Source organism: Hippoglossus stenolepis, chromosome 19 (assembly GCF_022539355.2).
Source record: "Hippoglossus stenolepis isolate QCI-W04-F060 chromosome 19, HSTE1.2, whole genome shotgun sequence".
In the NCBI taxonomy this organism is placed as follows: Eukaryota; Metazoa; Chordata; class Actinopteri; order Pleuronectiformes; family Pleuronectidae; genus Hippoglossus; species Hippoglossus stenolepis.
The window spans coordinates 9818574-9838886 of NC_061501.1; the positions used below are offsets into that span (position 1 = coordinate 9818574).

At 40.1% G+C, this 20313-nt stretch overlaps 1 protein-coding gene across 6 annotated transcripts in view; it reads left to right on the forward strand.

Annotated features, from left to right (window-relative positions):
* The window catches only part of pip4k2aa (phosphatidylinositol-5-phosphate 4-kinase, type II, alpha a), a 28383-nt gene extending 8220 nt beyond the window's left edge, over positions 1–20163 (forward strand). Inside the window, exons 2-11 of one of the 6 annotated variants that reach the window (XM_035142180.2) lie at positions 4261–4358; positions 4477–4573; positions 6072–6224; positions 6650–6796; positions 7745–7798; positions 11624–11731; positions 14540–14653; positions 15351–15591; positions 15756–15859; positions 15967–20163. In XM_035142180.2, coding sequence (XP_034998071.1) covers positions 4261–4358; positions 4477–4573; positions 6072–6224; positions 6650–6796; positions 7745–7798; positions 11624–11731; positions 14540–14653; positions 15351–15591; positions 15756–15859; positions 15967–16047 — 1197 coding nt within the window. In that variant the 3' untranslated portion in view covers positions 16048–20163. Of the gene's footprint in view, positions 1–4260; positions 4359–4476; positions 4574–6071; positions 6225–6649; positions 6797–7744; positions 7799–11623; positions 11741–14539; positions 14654–15350; positions 15592–15755; positions 15860–15966 lie in introns of all 6 variants that reach the window. The other 5 variants (XM_035142179.2, XM_035142181.2, XM_035142182.2 and 2 more) reach the window with 5 other exon arrangements.
* The last annotated feature ends 150 nt before the right edge of the window (positions 20164–20313 follow it).

A 20313-nucleotide genomic window follows, 5' to 3' on the forward strand; every position in this document is an offset into this window, starting at 1 on the left:
AATTTTGATTCTTGCGTGTCTTCAGCTAATCCCTGGTTTTCATTTTTAAATTGGCATTGGTCCAGACTTTCTTGTTGCCTTTTAGGGCAAATTTCAAGAGCTGAAGGCAAAACTTAAATTATGTACTTATGTAAAAAAAATACTGGAACCAGGACCTGCTGTTATATTGGGCAACATCAGTGTCAAAACAGAGTCCATTCCAATTCTAAGTAAATCCAAATTGAATTATTTGTTATGCTGGGCGCATAGCATTGTGAGCACATACTATTAAGTGTGGAGCATACATATTATATACACCAGTGATATATATAAGTAGGCCATGCAAGCATCTGGTAATCGAATATGTTTTGTGCATCATACCACGTACCAATATATATATATATTGGTACGTGGTATATATATATACATACCAAACCTTCTTATTCCACACATGCTCATGCTGAGATTATTACATTTTTTATTAAAATGAAACACTTTGGGATATTATATAAAAATGTCAAAACAGACTGGAGTTCCTGTTCTTGTCATCAATGTTGGAAATTGCCCAGAACATTTGTCTTGATAATATTAGGAAGAGTGGATTCACTGCAGCACAGAGTCTACATGATCAATATCAAACAAAGATATTGTCTGATGATATTGATGGATTTGTGGCATAGTATGTGATCTTTAACTTTCACAAACGAAAGTACTTTACAAGGGGAACTTGATATCACAATAATGGCTTTTTACACGAGGAACATATTCTAGTTGTAGCTTGAAACTCCGTAACTATTTTTATAGTGTCCTATGTTATCAGAAATAAGAGAAGATAAAACAGATGACAGTCTTAGGTTTCCTGTTCATTGGAAAATGTCTCCCTAAAGGTTTTATATCCTGAAGGCACGTCCTATTAGTGTTTTTTGTATTATTTCTAGCTTTGGGAGGTGCTTACTTCCACTCTCGCTTGCACTTAAGAAATTACCCAATCCTCTGTAGTGTTAAAGTTGCTATAATCTTTGTGCTGTCAACACTATAAGTGGGCTGTCATCTACAAAGAGCAAGTCATCTGTCTGTAATTTTTCTGAGAGATAACACTATGACATGCTGCTGACAGAGCATGCTGTCTTCACCAACTTCCTGTCTAATGGAGCAACAGCTCACACTTGCTTCACTCTGGGCAGGAAAACCAGTCCTCGTCACCATGGAGACAAACAGGAAGTGGTGGTGAGAAATTTGTCTGCAAGTTTGATAGCTGCAGGAAGATAAGCAGATACGGTGGATGCGTCTGATTAAACAAAACTAACAGATAGAAAAATTGACCTCAGCAGATTAAATAGGAGCTCATGTTATTTAATGTGGATTTGGTGCTCGAAGAGACAATTCAATTTACTGGATTAGACGCACGTCTAGGCACCAGCAAAATATACAGAACAAATACAGGTATTTTTACCATTTTGACATACATGCATGTGTCAATCCTCTCTATTGCTGTGAGTTGAATTAACATTTACTTCACTAGTGTCTTCACAGAGTGTGTACGTGCATGCTTGCGTGTGTGTATGTGTGTGTGTGCTTGCCATTGTCTGTGCCCTTGTGTGAAACGCAGCTTTGTTGATTAGGCGACATCTCGCCACTGAGTACCCAGAATGCATCTGGCCTATAGCATCACTGTGACGTCAGTGCCTGTCACACCAGGACACAAAAAGATACTCAGATATGGCATCTGTGGGCCTGTTCTGTCACTTATGCTCTCCTCTCCAAATTATTTGTGCTATTTTCCAGCTATAATTTATTTTATTGTGTCAAATGTTTGTATTTCTTTGTATTTATCTCAGAGGTTCCATCTTAAAAATCTCTTCTGTTGTTAATCCTATCAATGATGCACAGTGATGCTATGTTCTCATCTTCCTTCTCTGTCTCTTCCGCGGCTTAAAAGCTTACATTAATCCTAAAGAATATGTAAAGTCCACAGATATTGGTTTGAATCGTAACTCTCACCTCTAGTAAGACAATGTTACAGTGGTGTAGACAAAGTAAACAACCTTGAAACGCTGCTCTGATCAGTGGATGCATGTTTGCTGAGCTGAAGTTGAAATAGAGTACGAAGGCAGATCATTGGACAAGCTTTTGTTTAACATGACCAGTTAAGAAAGTTTGTTGTTTTTTTACTTACATTGTTTTCATTTAATTAAAAAAAGATTTAAACAATTTCATGAATCTAAGTGTTACTGTTAATATCTACTTGATCTTACAGCTTCTCAAATTGATATATATCCATGCATGGCACAATCACTTGATTTAGAGCTAAAGTTTCAGTATGAATTATGGCACAAAAGTCCATAAGACCCCAACTCTGCAAGTGAACTGATCAGTCAGAAACCTGGGACCAGTTCACACAAACAACCTCTGAGCTAAACTCCCTCCCTAGGTTTCCACTGGCCCACTCTTATGTTTATGTAATACATGGGAATTACCAGCACAATTACTTAATTACAACAGAACTAACAGTGAAATCAGTGACAGTTTTACTTCCCTTTGTGAAGATGATAGCATGTTGTGTTAAAAATAGCATCAATCCTGTCCTGTACTCTAAGCACTCTTTTTGCTGGCAGCCTCCAAGTAAAGCAGATTGAGCTGGCTCTCTTTTGAAATCAAAACCAATTAAACACACTCATTACCCAAGACAGGGGCTGGCAGCAAGGTTCCAGTTTGCTGACTAAAGTGGTTAGCTGAAAATCTCCTGTCAGACAAACTTTTAATATGCCAGACTAGTGTTGAACATGGGTTTGGCATAAGCCGGCTGTGCACTTCCTATTGAAAGACTTGATTAATACAATATGTTGACATTGACCCGTAGGAAAACCATGAGCATTCATGCCATGGACATGTTGAAGAGGTGGATTGATTGTTAATATAGTTGGGAGACCAATGCAGTACTTGAATTTGAATTCCCAGTCACTGTGGGAAGCAAATCCTCTATTATAGTTGTATTGAAAACATAATGTTCGTCTGTCTTCTTCTGTCCTGTATTTTCTATTCTTGGAGACACTCTTACAGATATTGTAAATGATTTACACAAAGGACAATGACGGTAATAATTATTGGACGACAATTTCTCTTGAAAGTCACAGCCCGAATAGAAAATCCTCAATATTTGTTTTCGGAGTGTGGCAGACGTTAGCGGTGCTGTAAAGAGCGATTAGTTGCACAATAAAATAAAGGATAGCAAATAATGTGAAATTTTATATTATTATATACCGTATATATTATTATAATTGGTGTTTTTTTTATATATTGCACAGCTCTATTTGTGACTCTACTGTAAAGAGATACACATTTATTTTGTGAGTAATAGTCAATTAGAGTTTGTGTTTGAGTTTCTGCAGTACACCTGCAGTACAAATGTGATTGGTGGAATGACAAGTTATTAATAGACTGAAGCAACCTGCCAGCCTCGCTGCCTGGAGCCAACAGCGACTACGTGAGCGCACACACCCATTATGTGTATCAAGCTGTGCCTGACTCATAACAAATGTCAGGTCTATGTATTACAGCCATGTGATGCATGGTCAGCTCCAAATGGAAACTCCTGCAATGCACCTTATGTGTCTTGAAGCCCCACTGTTAATTCATTGTATTAGGTTTATTCACTGTCGTCATAGGTATGATTCAAATATGCCCTAAGATGTTGTTAAACTCAATTTACTCTTCAGTGATTCTTCTGGTCATTTTCCTAACACTGCCTAAAATGTCCTGATTTGTTGTGACCGATGTGAGTATTGTATTGATGTGTGCTCCATGCTGGCCTCAACAGATTTTAAAATAAGTTTTCATTGCCATCATCAACATAAAGAGAAACACTGATGATATCTGCTCTAGAATACACTCAATCAAGATAAGAAAATATCCGAACATCACAGACTCCAGGATGACATGATCATCTTTGTTGCAGGAGCAACACAGAGCCTCACTTTCATGAATATGTATATACGTGTCGCTCTTCTACTGAGACACAGTGTGTGTGTAATGTGTGTCAATAATGGCCTGGATCAAAACTTAACCTTTATATTTTGTCATCATATGGCTTAGGCTCTGCTGCTGCCTTTACAGGGAGTCCTCTCACTGTTGATCCCCCTGATCTTCAAATTTTGCCCTGAGGGCCCCAAGGCTATTAGATTCCTAAGCTCTAGCATTTTAATGTGATGTGATTTCAATAAGGTCTTCCTGGATAAATCACTGATCGCTCCCTCGTTCCTTTGTGTGTTTTCTTCTGCACAGATAAATGAGTTAAGCCATGTTCAGATTCCCATCATGCTCATGCCAGACGACTTCAAGGCGTATTCGAAGATCAAAGTGGACAACCACCTCTTCAACAAGTAAGCTCTTTTTTTCACTCTGTTTCACAATGCATAGGAAACTGTAAAATGTGTTTGTCCACAGCATCTCTCAAAATGTCACTTGTGATGTCTTGATTTCTTCTGTGTGCGCGCTCAGGGAGAACATGCCCAGCCATTTCAAGTTCAAGGAGTACTGCCCTCTGGTGTTCCGAAACCTCAGGGAGAGGTTTGGCATCGATGATCAGGATTTCTTGGTACGTCACAAAGACAGACAAGCAACATCACTGCCTCTTCTTGGTCAGATTTCAAGTTTCTTTTTGTCACTTTGTACTAATCAATTGGTGTCAATTGTCCTACAATCACATACATTTTCTGTACCAAATAAACTCAACCATCGGGTACTGCTAACACACTAAACACTTGTAACCGTTCCAAAAACAAATTTGATCACAGTCTTAACTTAGAAAGTGTTGCTCCCGTTGCTCTCTTTCCTTTCCCTCTTTTGTTTTAGCCCACTCCTTGCCTTCCTTTCCTTTTTCCACTCTTTCCTACTAAATCCCCGTTTCCCAGTGCAGCCAGTGAGTTGGCAGTACTTGGAGGTCATTGTGTCCCAGTTCAGTGCAGCTGTCCTTCTCACATGTTTACATCAGTGTTCGGCTGGCTGAAGAGAGTGGGCAGTCGGGGTGTTAAGACAGCGGCCAGTGCTCGAGATTGCTGTGACATTCTCGACATTAAACCACTTTATTCCACGAGGCTCGAGTCACATTGTGGTCAAAGGTTTTATTTGTTTGTCCATTTTGTGACCTTGCTCTAAAACCAGCAGTATTACTAATTACACTGATAATATTCCTCATTACAGCCAATGGGCACCACCAGATGCAAGCCTGCTCTTTTGACAATATGCACCAGTAACCTTTTAGTTTTAATGAGATGCAAACATATTTATAATTTTTCCTCATATTATAATAAATGCATGGCGGAGACATATTTTTGGGGGCTTTTCATCTCTGCCAGCCTCAGGCACAGGGCCTCTTAAACATTTTCAGCCCGTGACAGCAGCACTTTAGTGTTCCTCCAGCATCTGGACTATAGGTGGATGTCTCCGGGTTTATGCTTTTAGGGACCTCCGGAAACAAGACTGGAACTAATTTTGGGGCCTGAACACAAGAAAATTCATCTTCACAATTGTTTTAGTATGTACCCTCAAAGGTTAGATCTCACTTTGCAAATACAAGCAATTAATGCTAAGGGTTGACAAGGGGAAAGGGGAGATAAGGGCAGAGGACATCGGGAATTCTTGAAGAATGAGGCATTGAGCCAGGGGTGTTGGATCATGTTACTTTTGAGCTCCAAAGTCTGGGCAGCAGCTGTTTGCGTCTGTGTGAAGCTTTGGATGGGCGGCGGGCACAGGGGTCAGAATTCCATATGTTTAGAGGGGAGACACAAAGAAGCTAGGACAAACTGCAGTGTGAGCTTTATCCAAATTACATTGGAGGAGTGGCTCTGTTAACCATTCACCTAATTAAAGCATGTAATTTCACCATTAGTTATTTAATATTAGAGTCCAGTCTGGGTTTTGACAGAAGAAATGTGCATTTAGTGAGACAGACCATTGATATAAACTAAATTACAATTACATCTTATAATGCATGAGGTCAAAAGGTGATGAAGATTATAGTGATATTTCAGTGTGTATCATCCTGATTAAACTCGTTATTGTTTCCTTTCTGTCGTCTCTCTGCATGTTTTCAGAACTCACTGACACGTAGTGCTCCCTTGAACAGTGAGGCCCAGGGACGGAGCGGGGCCCGCTTCCACACCTCTTATGACAAACGCTACGTCATCAAGACCATCAGCAGCGAGGATGTGGCAGAAATGCATAACATTCTTAAGAAATACCATCAGGTGATTACAATCCAGGATTAATACATATAGAAATGCAACTCTTGATTCTTCCATAAGATAGGTTTTCTAAAACAGTGTGTCTTTGTTAAACTCAAAATACTAAATAGAATTTGACTGTGATTAAATCCAGTCTCTTAGGGAACCACATGACTGCAGAGACATTATTTTACTGTCATTATCTGAAGGTAGTTACACAAAATAGGATTATGGGATTCACAGATAGAGAATTTTGATATCCACCCCTATCCTCAAAATTTACATTTTAACTTTCCAGTTGGAGTAAATGACCAAAAGTGTCAGGTTACAGATTTGTGTTATTTTCGAAGACTCCATGCTGATGTAGTAGGTCCTCTTTTGTCTGTTTATCACCTTAGAGTTGATCACGTGAATTGACGTGAATGATAATCCATGCTCTCTTTTACTAGTTCATTGTGGAGTGCCATGGCAACACGCTTCTGCCTCAGTTTCTGGGGATGTACCGACTCACAGTGGATGGAGATGAGACCTACATGATTGTCACACGCAATGTTTTCTCCCATCGCCTCTCGGTCTACAAAAAATACGATCTCAAGGTAGGAGGAGAGAACACATCAAGAAAAGAAGAGTTGTTAGAAAATACTTAAATGGATTAATCTATTTCTGTTTGTTTATTTAGATTTTCTATACAACTACTCATTTGATTGACTTTAAACTTCACTGCTTTATTGATTCGTGATTGATGAGAAATGTAAAATATAGATGGTAGATAATGTATACAAACTACACAACCATCCAACTGATGTGTCATGATTGTCACTGATGATGACTGTGTCATAGGACCAGAGACGTCATACAGAGGGACTTTAGCCTCTTAAGAAATCCTGGAATAAAAAGTCTGTAATGGTTAAGATGGAGGTTACATGACACATGTCCTACCCCTGTCGAAACATAGAAGGTGCATAGTTGAGGTCATCCAATCCACTTCAAACATTGCTGGGGACTGAAAACCTTTTAAGACGTTTGAATGATGCTCTCAGGAAAGTTAGGCCAAGCAATCGTCCTCTACCAGTACTTTGAGAAAAAATAATCAAAATCTGATGTATAGCTGCACCGCACCTGTCCTTTGTTGTCCCCCAGTCTGACAAAACAATATAAATGTGAGAAAAAAGGCCTTTTTGTTGCTTCACAGGCAAATAGTCTATGAATAGCATGTACAAGTTAAGTCTGCATTTTTAATAGTTGGTCAACTGAGGTTTGGTTGTATGTTTAACATTAAAGAAATTAGTCATTGAGTAATGAATGTTCTTAAACAGGTTGTAGACAGACAACCTGTCTCAGAGCAGAGTAAAGCCATTTTAAGCCATGTTGCGCCTCGCCTGCCTAATTGGCTGAGCTCCTGTGTTCAGGCATGCACAAGGGTTCTGAGTATCTGCAAGAATGAGTGTAAGAAGGGGGGTGAGGGAAAGGACTGAAGCAAGACTTTCCAGTGCCCTGAGTAACAACTATAATGGAGAGTAATTTCCTTTCTTTCTTTTATCTAGGGTTCTACCGTGGCAAGAGAGGCCAGCGACAAGGAGAAGGTACAGGCACCTGTCGTGAGCAAGGATCCACTACTATACATACTTAACACAAGTTTAAACATGGGCGTAACTTTTTACTGTATGCTTTAAACAGGCAATAATACAATACTACTACCACTAATAAAGCAAAGTGCGTCAAACTAAAAGCAACAGTTAGAAACGTCATAAATTGACAGATAAATCAGAAGAAATATGGCAAAACAAACCGCCTGCATTTTTTGAAAGTGTCTGGAATATTTTAGGTGCTCGTTCCTCATCTTTCTCTCAGAACTGAGAGTATCAATCCGCACCAACACCACAGCGTTGCATGTCAATACGTAAACCACTTTTTCTATTTATTTCCTTGTGCACCCAGTGAAACTAATGTATCTCCTCCTGTATTTTATTGTGGTGTAGTAAGTAAAAAAACAGGACATTTAATAACACTGTCATTTGAGCACATCAGCATGTTGCTCAATGGGCAGCTGGTTCAGATGGAATCGAGTGTGAGTTCACAAGAGGAACACTTATGCACTGTCGATGACATTTTTCATTTAAGGAACAAAGGCTGTCTAATAGTGTTCAGTAACTGGGGCACATCGTTTTAAAAGTACACTGAACACGAAACTTTGAAACTTTCTTTCAGTTAATTTAACCACTGATGTAACATATAGGAAATGAGTCCCTTATTGTTCTTGAAACGCCATGTGGACAATTCGAGAATGAGAGAGAGATCAAACTGTTTCCAGTGGTTTCAATGACCAATACAGCTTCAAACAGTTCCAGGCTTACTGTCATCACCCAAATGGACCAACCAACACAACTTTGGTATCGGCTTTTTATTTTTCCCCTTTGGGTGGGGATGACAGTAGCAAAATATCCATCTCCTTCAGTTAGCACCTACTTCATCACCCCATTCCCTTCTAGTCCCTGCACGCTACCTGTTTCTTTAATTTGCTTCATCCCCTCTAACCTCGCTTCTGCTGTGCCATCAGTTCCCCTGCTTGCTGTCTTTGTGTTAAAGATTGTGGGTTGTGTGTGTTTGCGTGTGTCTACGAGTGAGTTGGTTTTATTCAATCAGATGTGGTCCCACGATTTTTGAGGAGTTCTGTGTATGATGTCTTTTCTTTGTTTGTGTGTGTGTGTGAGGTATATATAAGGACGAGATTTTGTGTGTCTGACGGTGATGGACATATTGCTGTTGGTATGTGTGGTTGTTTTGAGTTTATGGCTCTTGTACTGAGTCACCTGAATTGCCGCTAAAAACGAACAATCAAAAAAATCTAGAAATTGTATGAGTTAATAATAAGAATGGATATTTTGGCAGATACGGACAATATAACTTTTAGATAATTATGCAATAAAAGTTGTTGACAGAGTCCTTGAACACTGTGACACTGTTCTTTTGACCTGTTAGCTTTGCGTTATTGATAGGGAATGGTTGTCCAGAGATCTATTTTCTTCGTTGCATGTCTCCACACGTTGCTCTGCAAAAGTCTGTCTGACCATGAAAACGTTTTTTGTTCCATAGTTTTGACCCAGAGGGGTTTGAACTTTCCACTAGATTTGACAGGGGCTTGATCGCAGGGCACCGTGCAGTGAGGCATGGCAGACTTCAGGGAATCCCCAAAGAAGTTCTAGCCTCCTGTACATGGAAGAAGAAACAAAACATGAGGGTTAAAACAGATGAGTGGAAACATAAAGCAGCTGCGGATTTAACACACATGTGAGCCTACGTCGGGACTTGTCTGCAGCTCAGCTGTGTGTGAAACACCATTTATAGTAGAGCAAAATATATTAGCAGCAACATGATAGGTTGTGCCAAGCTAACATGAACAAAGATTTTAATTTTTAAAGACTCACAGATTAATACTGTGCTTTATCTTTAATTAAATGCAGCTAATAACATTATATCTGATATGATAATTACCACCATGGATGAAACCTTTACTGTTTGTACTTACACGCAAAATGCATTCGGTGATCACATACTTCTGAACGTGCACACACGTTGACACCCGACTTACATCAGATCTCAGAGAGACAACTAAACCACAGACATGAAAGAGAAGAATCTGACACATGCAGTTGCCCCAAGTGCTCGGTGGCTATGACTAAATGTGTCTTGTTCACAGAGTCCTCCTGTTGTTGAACAGCGGTACGGGGACATTACACTCGTACACCCTGCAGCTGGCCACTAAAATAAAGAAGTGGTTTTATTGTGCCAAATGAAAGGTGGAAAATAATGTGATTTGTTCAGAAGCTACAGTGTATGTGTAAGAATTGTATCTCACACACACACAGACACAAACAACAAGCATGGCAGAGCTCTCTCCTGACTGCATGACTGTCTCCCTCTCATGCATGTATCTGCATGGTATATGATGTTTTTCTGCATCTTTTTTGAAGTTCCATGAGTTTCGAACACATACCGACGTGTATGATCACCAGCCCCCCCCCCCCCAATTATGTTGCACGTCGTGGACATGTTCTGTTCTACCCACATAAACATGTTTTTTTTCTTTTTGATAAAATACATTTTGCCGTTCTTGTAGCTGCTGCCTCAGGGTTTTGACAACTTTACATCTGCAATTTACTTTTTCGTAAAGCATTTCACCAAGTGAGGGCACATGTTCATTTTATTTACTCCCATATTATTTTAACTAGAGGCCAAAATAGGTAAATTGGTCTTGTTTAGGCCCATCAAATCAAACGAGATTATTTTATTTGTGTTTCCCTTCAAAAACCTGTTCATGACCGATTTAGGACGCTGACCCACAATTTAGCATTTAGGTGATTTGTGTGTTTGCAGTATTTTTATTTATTTATTTATTTTGTGACAGAAGCATATTGCTGCCATGTCAGAAAAAGAAAATTTTATAATTTTATAATGTGAAAAGTTCCTACCGTTGTAGCCAGGTATATTCATGTTTTTGCGACATACAAGTTTTAAAACTTGAAACATTTCCGCTTATAATGTGACAAGTACATGTGTCGTAATAACGTGAAATATCTTCCTATAGCTATAAACCTTTCACATAAAACTTGAGATATTTATCTGTTTTTCAAAATGTTGTGGCAGCAATATATTTCTGCGGTGGAGGTTGTGTTTGTATATTATGAAACAGCTGCTGGTCTTTGGTTTGTGAAACACCACCTGTGTCTCTGCTCAGTAGCCTGTATTGTTGTTTTTGTTTACTCTCCTCTCTCTCCTCACACCAGCGCCGGCTGGTATCTCCGTTGGGGGCACATGGCTTTAATGTGTTGGTATGACTGAGTGTGACGTGCCTTGATATTTTATTAGTAGCCACCAGTATTTTAAGCTCGTAGAAATAGTCCCACAGCTGAATAGATGTTCGGCAGAATATAAGCTCCTATAGTGCAAATTAGTTAACAGTTTTTTCCTTGCTCTGCTTATTTCCAGCTCGTAGTGTCCTCAGAGTACAAGACTGATTCCTTTCTCTCCACGTCATGATACCAGTGTAGGCAGATCAGAGATAAACGTCCACAAAATACAGCTCATACATTTGGACTTTTAGTTATAATCTTTAGGGGCTTTAGGAATTTTAGACTTGAAATTGATCATGGAAATAATATAATTACAAAAACCACTCCATTTTCTTGACATTGCTAGTGTAAAGATGTCTAAGAATTATAAAAATCTATACTGATCATACGGATCTTTCGCGTTGATGCCCTTTCCAACCCTCTATCAATTTGAAAACAAAAAACAAACAAAAAAATTGTGTTCTGTTACATTTTAAACACTTTGCCTTTACTTCCAACTTCCTTCCTCCCTTCCTCTCTCCTTTCTTCTCTCCTCTACCCCTACCGTCCCTCCCTCGCTGACCCCTCTTCTAGCAGCCGCCCCAACCAGAGGATGCGCCCCCGCGGCCCAAATCTGGTAACGTTCAGCAAAGGCTGCAAACACTGCGGATTGCCACGCGCTTTTACTGCGCCATGAAACACGTAAGAGATGTAAGAAAACCAGGGCTCCTATACCAGGCATGATCTATTAAACCAATATTACTTTATTGATATTTATTTGTACGGCCGAGAATTTGTTTCCTCGTTTTCGCACTTTTCATCCATTTACAGTCACCATTTGCTCAACTTGTCACAAAGTTCATCTTTAGTTTTGCCGGTTCTATTTTTGTTCCCACCATTCACTCAACGACACATCTGAAACACTGGAGAGCAAGAAGTGAAAGAGTAAGGTGGCGGAACTGACGGGGGGGGAACTGCGTGGTCAAAAGAACAATCAGGAACCAGAGATGGACGATGAAAATACTTGCACAACTAGAAAGATGAATAATGCTCGAGGGAGAAGTTCTTTCTTTATGTATTTAAAATGTTTCATTGTACAAATTGATGAGCAGATGATTTAATTAACAGAACTGTGTGCAAACTACAGCTGTAATAGAAACACTATAGACATTTTAATTTGTCTTCTTATCCAGTGAAGAACATTTAATGAAGAGTTTGAAGATTAAAAAAAAAAGTGTATATCCTTAAAGCAATACTAGGCGCCCTGAGCGATTAAGTGGTTTTCATGTAGAGAAAAACAAAGACTATCTTTGCTGAGCTCTGACTTCGTAGTCCGACTCACTGAATTGAAACACAACTCACTAGTTGATATTACCCACGATCCCCGGCTTCCTGAACAAGAAGAGCTGCTGGTGTAATGAATACCTCAAACTCTAATTCTTATTTCAAAAAATGTTCCTCACTGAATATCAGAGATAAATGCTAAAATGTTGGGGTTTTTTTTGTTTTCTTTATGTCTTCTAATTCAATGTCAATTTAAGCTGCGTCAGTTCCACACTTCTCACAGGAGATCGTACCTGCTCATCAGTTACTCAGAGCAGGTGTTCAGGGTGAGGAGTGGCAGTGAAAGCACCAAGAACTGCTTTCCTATCAGCCAATGGGAGACACGAATTGAAAAATAATTTTCTTTTTGAACTGGGGGAGGATTTCACCTGTCACACAGCTCTACACAGGCGCAACCCACTCTCCTCTTCTGCCTCTCTCTATATATATATATATATATATATATTTCTCTTCCTCTACTTACTACCTAAATGTAGTGCACCACTCCCAGAGTCGAGACACCTACAGCCTTAAAAGCAGAATCCGATGCATGACTGGACGTAAGCACATGACATAATAAACCAGTTAGAACGACTGTCAGGAAGGAAAGACAATTAAAATGGACCTGTAGAGCGGCGGATGATTGTGCGAGTGTCAGTTGAGGTGACAGATGTGGAAAAATGCTTTCAGGTCAAGGTTTGCTCTCTGCAGTCAGACCGACGCTGCGTCCTCGTTTACTTTTTCTGTTGCTTTTATCTATATTCAGTCTAGTCAGTCGTTCATGCCATATTAATTGCAAATTGGAGGTCTATGTCTGTGTATATATTTCAATCTATATATGTGCTGAAATCTCCTATTTTAATGTGAGATGTCTTCTTGTGTTCATCTGTGTAAAGTTGTTTTCTGTATGTGTGTGTGTCGGTGTGTGCTCATTGTATTGCTGTTTATGTGTCGCTGCTCTTCTCCTGCTGCCATAGAAACACTGTAGTAGCTCAACTGCTGCTGCTGCTGCCCTGTTACCTCATTTCCTGCTCTCTTTTTCCTCAGTGACTGAGAACTAGGCCCCGTTTCCCCCCCTCACATAACACCTTCTTCCCTCTACAGGCTGCTAGCAGTGTTGCAGCAGCCTGGTTCAGAAGAGTGATAGTCCCAGTAGATAGACACCTAAATAGGAAACGGCTTTGCTCTAGTTGTAGGGGAATATCTGTCAGTGATATGCTGGCTTTGTAGAGCAATACAAGTTTTTATTAGCTGCAAATCACAATTTGATTTCTGAAAAATCAAGACGTATAAAGGGAGAATATACTCTGCATCGAACCGGATAGAAAGTGGATGCTTCTCGGTGTCCAGTCCGGTGCCAATAAGGACGTCTCATGGCTTTGAGTTGGACATCTTCTGTTTTTTTTTGTCTTGGCACAAAGTGTATGGATCTACAAGATGCAAAACAAATCTTTAAACCACTGCACATTGTAATTTTAACAATATTAAAACAATGCAAATCAGTGCATCAGATGGATCTGTGCCCTGCTGTGAGCATGCTGCATGCTGGTTGATACAGTCAAATCATTTGGCTTGAAAAGAGGTCGGCCGTAGTTTGGACAGAACTGCCTGTACTCTGTGGGCCAACTCATTTTAACCAGTAATATTTTGTGTTTGGCTCAATCAGACAGGCTTATCTAACAAACCACAGGCTCAAAGCCTCATTTATGTTATCTGGGTATTTCAACATGCAGGATTGTCTTTATCAGGAGGATGAATTTAAACACACCGTTGTATGTGACTCATTACTGGGATCAGAATTAATCTTTGTTATCTTGCATATTGAAATAGCCCCTGATTAACAATGTTAAACAAGGTGATATGCTGTCTTTTATGAAATAACATTTACAGTTTAAAGTAATCTGGGGAAAAAGGATGAAGGACACTGATGCTGATATTACTGCTTTTAGTAGATATTTTCTTCATGGGCAGTTTTTGACCTTCATGTGAAATATTGAAATATATTTAAGGATTCAAACTGATTGGAGGAGCTGACACAAAAATTGACACTTGACTTTAAGCACCAGAATTCTTGTCACATTTTTGCCCAGCTCTACTTGCTACAGTGCCGTGCCTCTCAGTTTCAAACAGCCTTGTGGTGTGGTCTTAACTGTTTTCTGTTTTTATTTGGTCGATACTAATGGGCAGGCCAAGGAGCTGCCCACCTACAAGGACAATGACTTCATCAACGATGGGCAGAAGATCGGCATTGATGACGAGAACAAGAAAATGTTCCTGGAGAAGCTCAGGAAAGACGTGGAGGTAAGTGTCAACAATTAGATATGGATACAAATTTGGATTTCTGCTCGCTCAGTGTAAACTGAGTCAAACATTTTTGTGTTGACTCTCAGTTTAGAAATCCATGGTGCACTAATGCAGTTGTCAGCAGCTTCTGATGCATTTAATTTAGCACGACAGCTGTCTTTTTAAAGGAGACATAAGGCTTCTTTAGTTCTTTCCTCGACTTTGTTATAGATGTGTATGTATGTTTTTAAGTAAAAGTTCTGCAAAGTTAAAAAGTCTGCATTAAAGGGAGCTCTACCCACAGAAACCACAGATCGTGAAGCTTTTGAAACACCTTGTCAACAGTTTGGCCGATTCTGGGTTATCATGATGTCACGTGACATTATAAATTTATTTCCTACACATGCTGGAACCACTTGACCAATCACAACAGAGTGGGCTGGCTGTCCAATCAGAGCACTCTGGGCTTAACGTTATTCAAAATAACGAATCCCAAAATTAACATAACATGTCTCCTTTAAATATTATATGGCTGCAAATCTTTAAAGCTGTAAGTCCCAACATCCCACGGTGTCTTCTCTTCCCTTTTATTAATGTATTTCCTCTTTCTCTTTCTGCGCTCTTTCAAATTACCCTCCTTTTTTAACTTTGCTATCTATGCTCCTCATCTTCACTCTTGCTCTTATTTCCACAAACTTCATCCATCGTCCCCCAGTTCCTGGCCCAGCTGAAGCTCATGGACTACAGTCTGCTGGTGGGGATCCACGACGTGGAGCGATCCGAGCAGGAGGAGGTGGAGAGCGAGGACAACGAGGCAGACGAGGAGGGAGAGAGTGACGGAGGGGGCATTGGGACGCCCCCTGACAGCCCCAGCAACACGCTGGACAGCAACAAGCCTCTGTCACCTGGAGAGTTTGATCCCACCATCGATGTCTATGCCATCAAAAGCAATGATAGTGAGTAGCCAACTGCATTCTCAGGCTTGAAGCACAATGTTAAATGCACAATGAGAGCTCCCCCTACTGGGGAGTTATCAGACCATATAGTACCAGATTTATTTATGTGGCAGTGCTTTACAAATTCAGATTCCCATTTAGGATGCATTTGTTTTAAACTTCAGGTGCTCCCAGGAAGGAGGTTTACTTCATGGCTATCATAGACATCCTGCAGCATTATGATGCCAAGAAGAAAGCTGCCCATGCCGCCAAGACTGTCAAACACGGGGTGTGTAGCTGCCTACAAGGACAATTCAAACGCTTCTTTTCAAAAGAAAAACAAAAGATCTATAAACGTACATTGTCTAAATGTCATTTGTGTGTGTCCCTCCGCAGGCCGGGGCAGAGATCTCCACCGTGAACCCGGAGCAGTACTCCAAGAGGTTTTATGATTTCATCACCACTATCCTGTCATAGCCTCCAGGAGCCTACGGGGTCACAGAGGCACACTGGGTGGGGGAAAGGGAGGACAAGTGGGGAGCCGGGCAGAGAAGAAAAGAGAAAAATTAAACCCACGGAGAGGCTGAATTACCACAAAGTGCTGTGATGGCTTTGTATCGCTCTCCCTCACTCGTTCTCCTCATCCCTCCCTCTTTGTTTCTCTCTTTCAGTGGGGTGCTTCGCTCTGCAGCTAAAAACATCATTCGTTTACATTTAACCTCTTCCTCTGAGTTTTGTTCATGTGTTACGTTGGATGATAAGGGTGTTAAAAGCAAGTGTTCAAGTCATTACGTATTTTGTTTTGTTTTGTCTGTGGTTGTTTATGTGGGAATATGGCTGATTTTTTTATTGCCTCTAACATAACATCCAGCACCCTGCATTTTTTTTTTTTTAAATACGTTGATGTTTATATTCGTCTTTTCCTTTATGATGTTCGGGGGGGGGGGTATGAAATGATACAGAATGCAGGGGTCAGAATTCGGCTCAAGGTTCCTCTTGCAGAGAGAAAGCTTGAGTATGATGTTAAAAAAATAAGGGACGCGTAGGTTGCGACTCGTCTAATGCAAATTTATTTCAGGAAGTAGGAAGCAGTCTTCCAATAGGCCAACAGCCAGACCCCCACCCAAATGCTGTACAAGTTCTTAGCCTAACAAATTATCCTGTTTTGGTTCCTCCTCCATCGCCCGTCCTTTAAAAGCCTCCCCTTCCCTTGACGTCCCGTCGTGTGTACAGATAATGAACTGAACTTCTGGGTTATCCCCTCGCAACAAACTTCCATCGTTGAGACAAAGTCACTCGTTGCAATAAATTACGATATGTGTTTCCTAGTCGCACCTCTGCGTCGCTCAGTGTTTTGTCCCTTTTGTTGTGATGTGCAGTGATTGATAACGACTGAGGTAAGACATGTATCTGTCATTTTCTCTGAATACGTTGGGCATTGTTTGTTAAGTCACGGTTTCGGTTCCCTCGGCGGGGAATGACCCAGAAGTTTCTTGTGGCTGTCTTAGAGTGAGTCGCTCGTCGTTCTTTCTTTCTCACAGTTTCAGATTGAAACATCAGCAGCCCTCAACCTTCTGTTGCCATCAGCACCTTATGAGTAAAATCAAAAAAGAAATAAAGTTGCACTTTTATGTTGTTAGAGGTTAGGAGCTCTTGTTCTGTTACATGTGCTGCAACAAAGAGGAAAAGGAACTCAGCTCTCTTAGGTTTGAATTTTTGTAGCCTGATTTTAAATCCTGTCTCCTCCATCGGTTCTTACCAACTGGTACAACTCACAGGGATTGTTTGGGAAGAATTCATTGCGATGCTAAAAAACGGAAATCATTTCTGTTAACACGTCGTTTGCAAGCAAATCTTTCCAATCTGTGTTCTGTGGTGATGTCGTGGCAGGTTTTGGGGGCAGGCGACAGTGTGACTGCATTCAGGACAAAATGAGGAAAGTTTACCTCCAGCATCGTACCAGCACACACCCAGTGGTGGCGAGCCGTGTGCGTGTTCGTGTGTGTGTCAGTGTTCAGACGTTGTACAGGAGTGATAACGAACAGAGAGGAGGGAGGTTCGGAAGAGCAGCTGCAGATGTAAAGATATGTTAAGACATTAATACCGACAGCATCACTCTCCTCTCTAACCTCAGCTGTGAGTCTGTTACTCGTGTCGTCTGTGTCATTATTGTTGACATTTTTTTTTTAAAAAGGTGGTTTATCTGTGTTTGAATTTGGCAGTTATGAATTGATGTGGTAATCATTTTTTTGAGTTTGAGGTTGTTGTTTTTTTTGTATATTTTGCACAAGAGGAAAGGAACCAAACGTTACAAATCTGATCCCATTTAGTCTATACGGTCTTAACAAGGGAAATGCAATATACTTGTGTGTAAGTGAGAAAAGTTGTTGTGCGCGTGACGTTGTATCACCTCTCGATAACCAACTAAAACAAGTTAACGTCGTCCTCCTTGACTTATTCTTACCCATGCAAAAAGCTTCCATTGCAATATGTTTGCTTAGATATCATAGAATATATTCACAATTATATTTTTACATTGGATTTTAGTCATGAAATATAGTTGTATTTAAAAAAAAAAAAACAAGGAGCCACATGTGGAATGAATGATGGTGCTGTGGTAAATGAAGAATGATAGTGCTTGAATTTATACAATGTTTAGTGTAGATGTACTTTTAAAAGAAAAGTCATAAAAAAATTGCATGTCACAGGACTAAGTTTCCTTCGCCCTCTCGTCCGTGTCGTCAGCTGTTCAGGTTCTCGTGCGTCTCCACGTTATAACCATATTTGTGAGCTGTGTTCAGCGTAAATTAGTCCCTTGTCATGCTTTAAATAACTGGTTCTCATTGTATACACTGTGCAAGATGTGTGCCTTTATACTCCAAAATGATTTAATTTTATATTTTCTAATCTTTTTTTTAAACAAAAGGTAAAAGTTTTTTTTTTTTATAATAGGGTGTTTTATTTTTGACGTACCATTATTTCCGACTTATTTTCAACCGTCTCCCCACTTCAACACCCCCTCTATCGTGTGTTTTCAGTTCGTTCACGTCCGTTAAACAAAACCATTCTAATGATTGTGTTTTAACCGACAAGTGAATCGCTGTCTTACATTTGAAGATGGTGGATCCGTTTGGACATTCTGATAATTCAGTGTGTGCTGGCGTCGTCTTCCTTCTCCTCAGACTGGAGCTGGCGTGTTCTGAAGTTAATCCCTTCTCCGTTCACGCTGCTCCTGCCTTTATAAAGAACGTTTTTGTGTATGTGTGGAAGTGCATTGTGGAGTACGTGATTGTGTTGTGTCACACTGACTGGCGGCTTTTGTGACCGTCAGCATCTTCCTCACACTTCCCCTGCAGATGCAATCACATTTTAGGAATGTGATCAGTTTTATTAGAAAGTGTTTGTCCAAAGTTTCACTTTGTTTTCGATGTAAAACTTCCATTCACATTCAATTGCTCCGTTACCTGCGTCTCTGTGCGTAACCCGGATCCCCGCTTGTTGTCAGGGGAGATGATCAGCTGATCTCTCATCCTGAGTCAGTGGTCGATGTTTCTATGCTCCGTCACTATAAATGGGCTGTTTTCTTGTTTTAATGTTCATGGGTCGTGTCATAAAGGAAAACAGGGAAGGAGGGAACACAATCAACTCTGAGTCTGCTTTGCTCAGTTTGGCCCTGGAGGCTTCCTGTAGTCAAACATCAGCAAATGTAGAAAACAGAGCAGTGCATGCTGGGAGAGTGTTGTTTTTTTTATTTTCTGTTTTGTGTGGTTTTTTTTCAAAGTAACAACTCTGGATTTCACATAACAAAGACAAAGCCAGACTTTAACTGATGCAAATTAAAGACAATTATAATCCACGTGCCCTGCTGCTGTACAAGTCCTCGCTTTCATGACGTCTCTCATGAACAAACTCCTTCACTCATTAACCAGTTGACCTGCTGCCAGCTTTAACTTGCCAAAAACAAAAAAAAGCATCTTTCAGCAATCACAACCACCCGACATGAGCTTGAAGAACATTGTGTTTTTTTGTGTAATGTGTCTGTGTGAAATTATTTTTCTTTTCTAACTGGGAGATGTTGCAGCGCTGAATATGCCCAAAGTGCTCCATTGAGTGTAAAGGGAAGAATTAAAATTTAAAAAATGCACATGACTGGAGGCCGGGTGCGATCTGCAGAGCTGGAGAAATGTCCTTTTGGCTTTAAAAAAATCAAAACTCAAAAAATCCTAGTGGATTAAAGGTAAAAATATTTTTTTTTCATTCTCAGAAATGGTCAAAACACAAGAGACCAGGAAATCTTCCCCTGCAGAAAGTGCTTTGACCTCACAACAGCCCCGAGTCCTTTTAGACTATACATCTAAAAGACTCAAGCATTAGTGTGTGTGTGTGTGTGTGTGTGTGCGTGCGTGCGTGCGTGCGTGTGTGTGTGTGTGTATTGCTGTCTGACAGTGGTTGGTGAGAGTTCCCTTTCAGTGGCAGAAAAGCCAAAATGATGTTGTATGTTTTATTGTTCTACACATTTAATGATAATAATACACTCCATTCCATAAGCCTTCACTCAAACCAATTAAAGCACTTGTTCTGCTTAACTCAAAAGCTTGTCCTTTTTTGCTTTGTCCTTCTTTTTATACTTTAGTCTCTTATTTATTCCTTAAATGTTTAATTTTGTATTTATAATAGTTTAATTTTTTTACACTGCTGGTTTTATTTAAACAGAAAATATACTGTATGGCTTAAAATACGGTG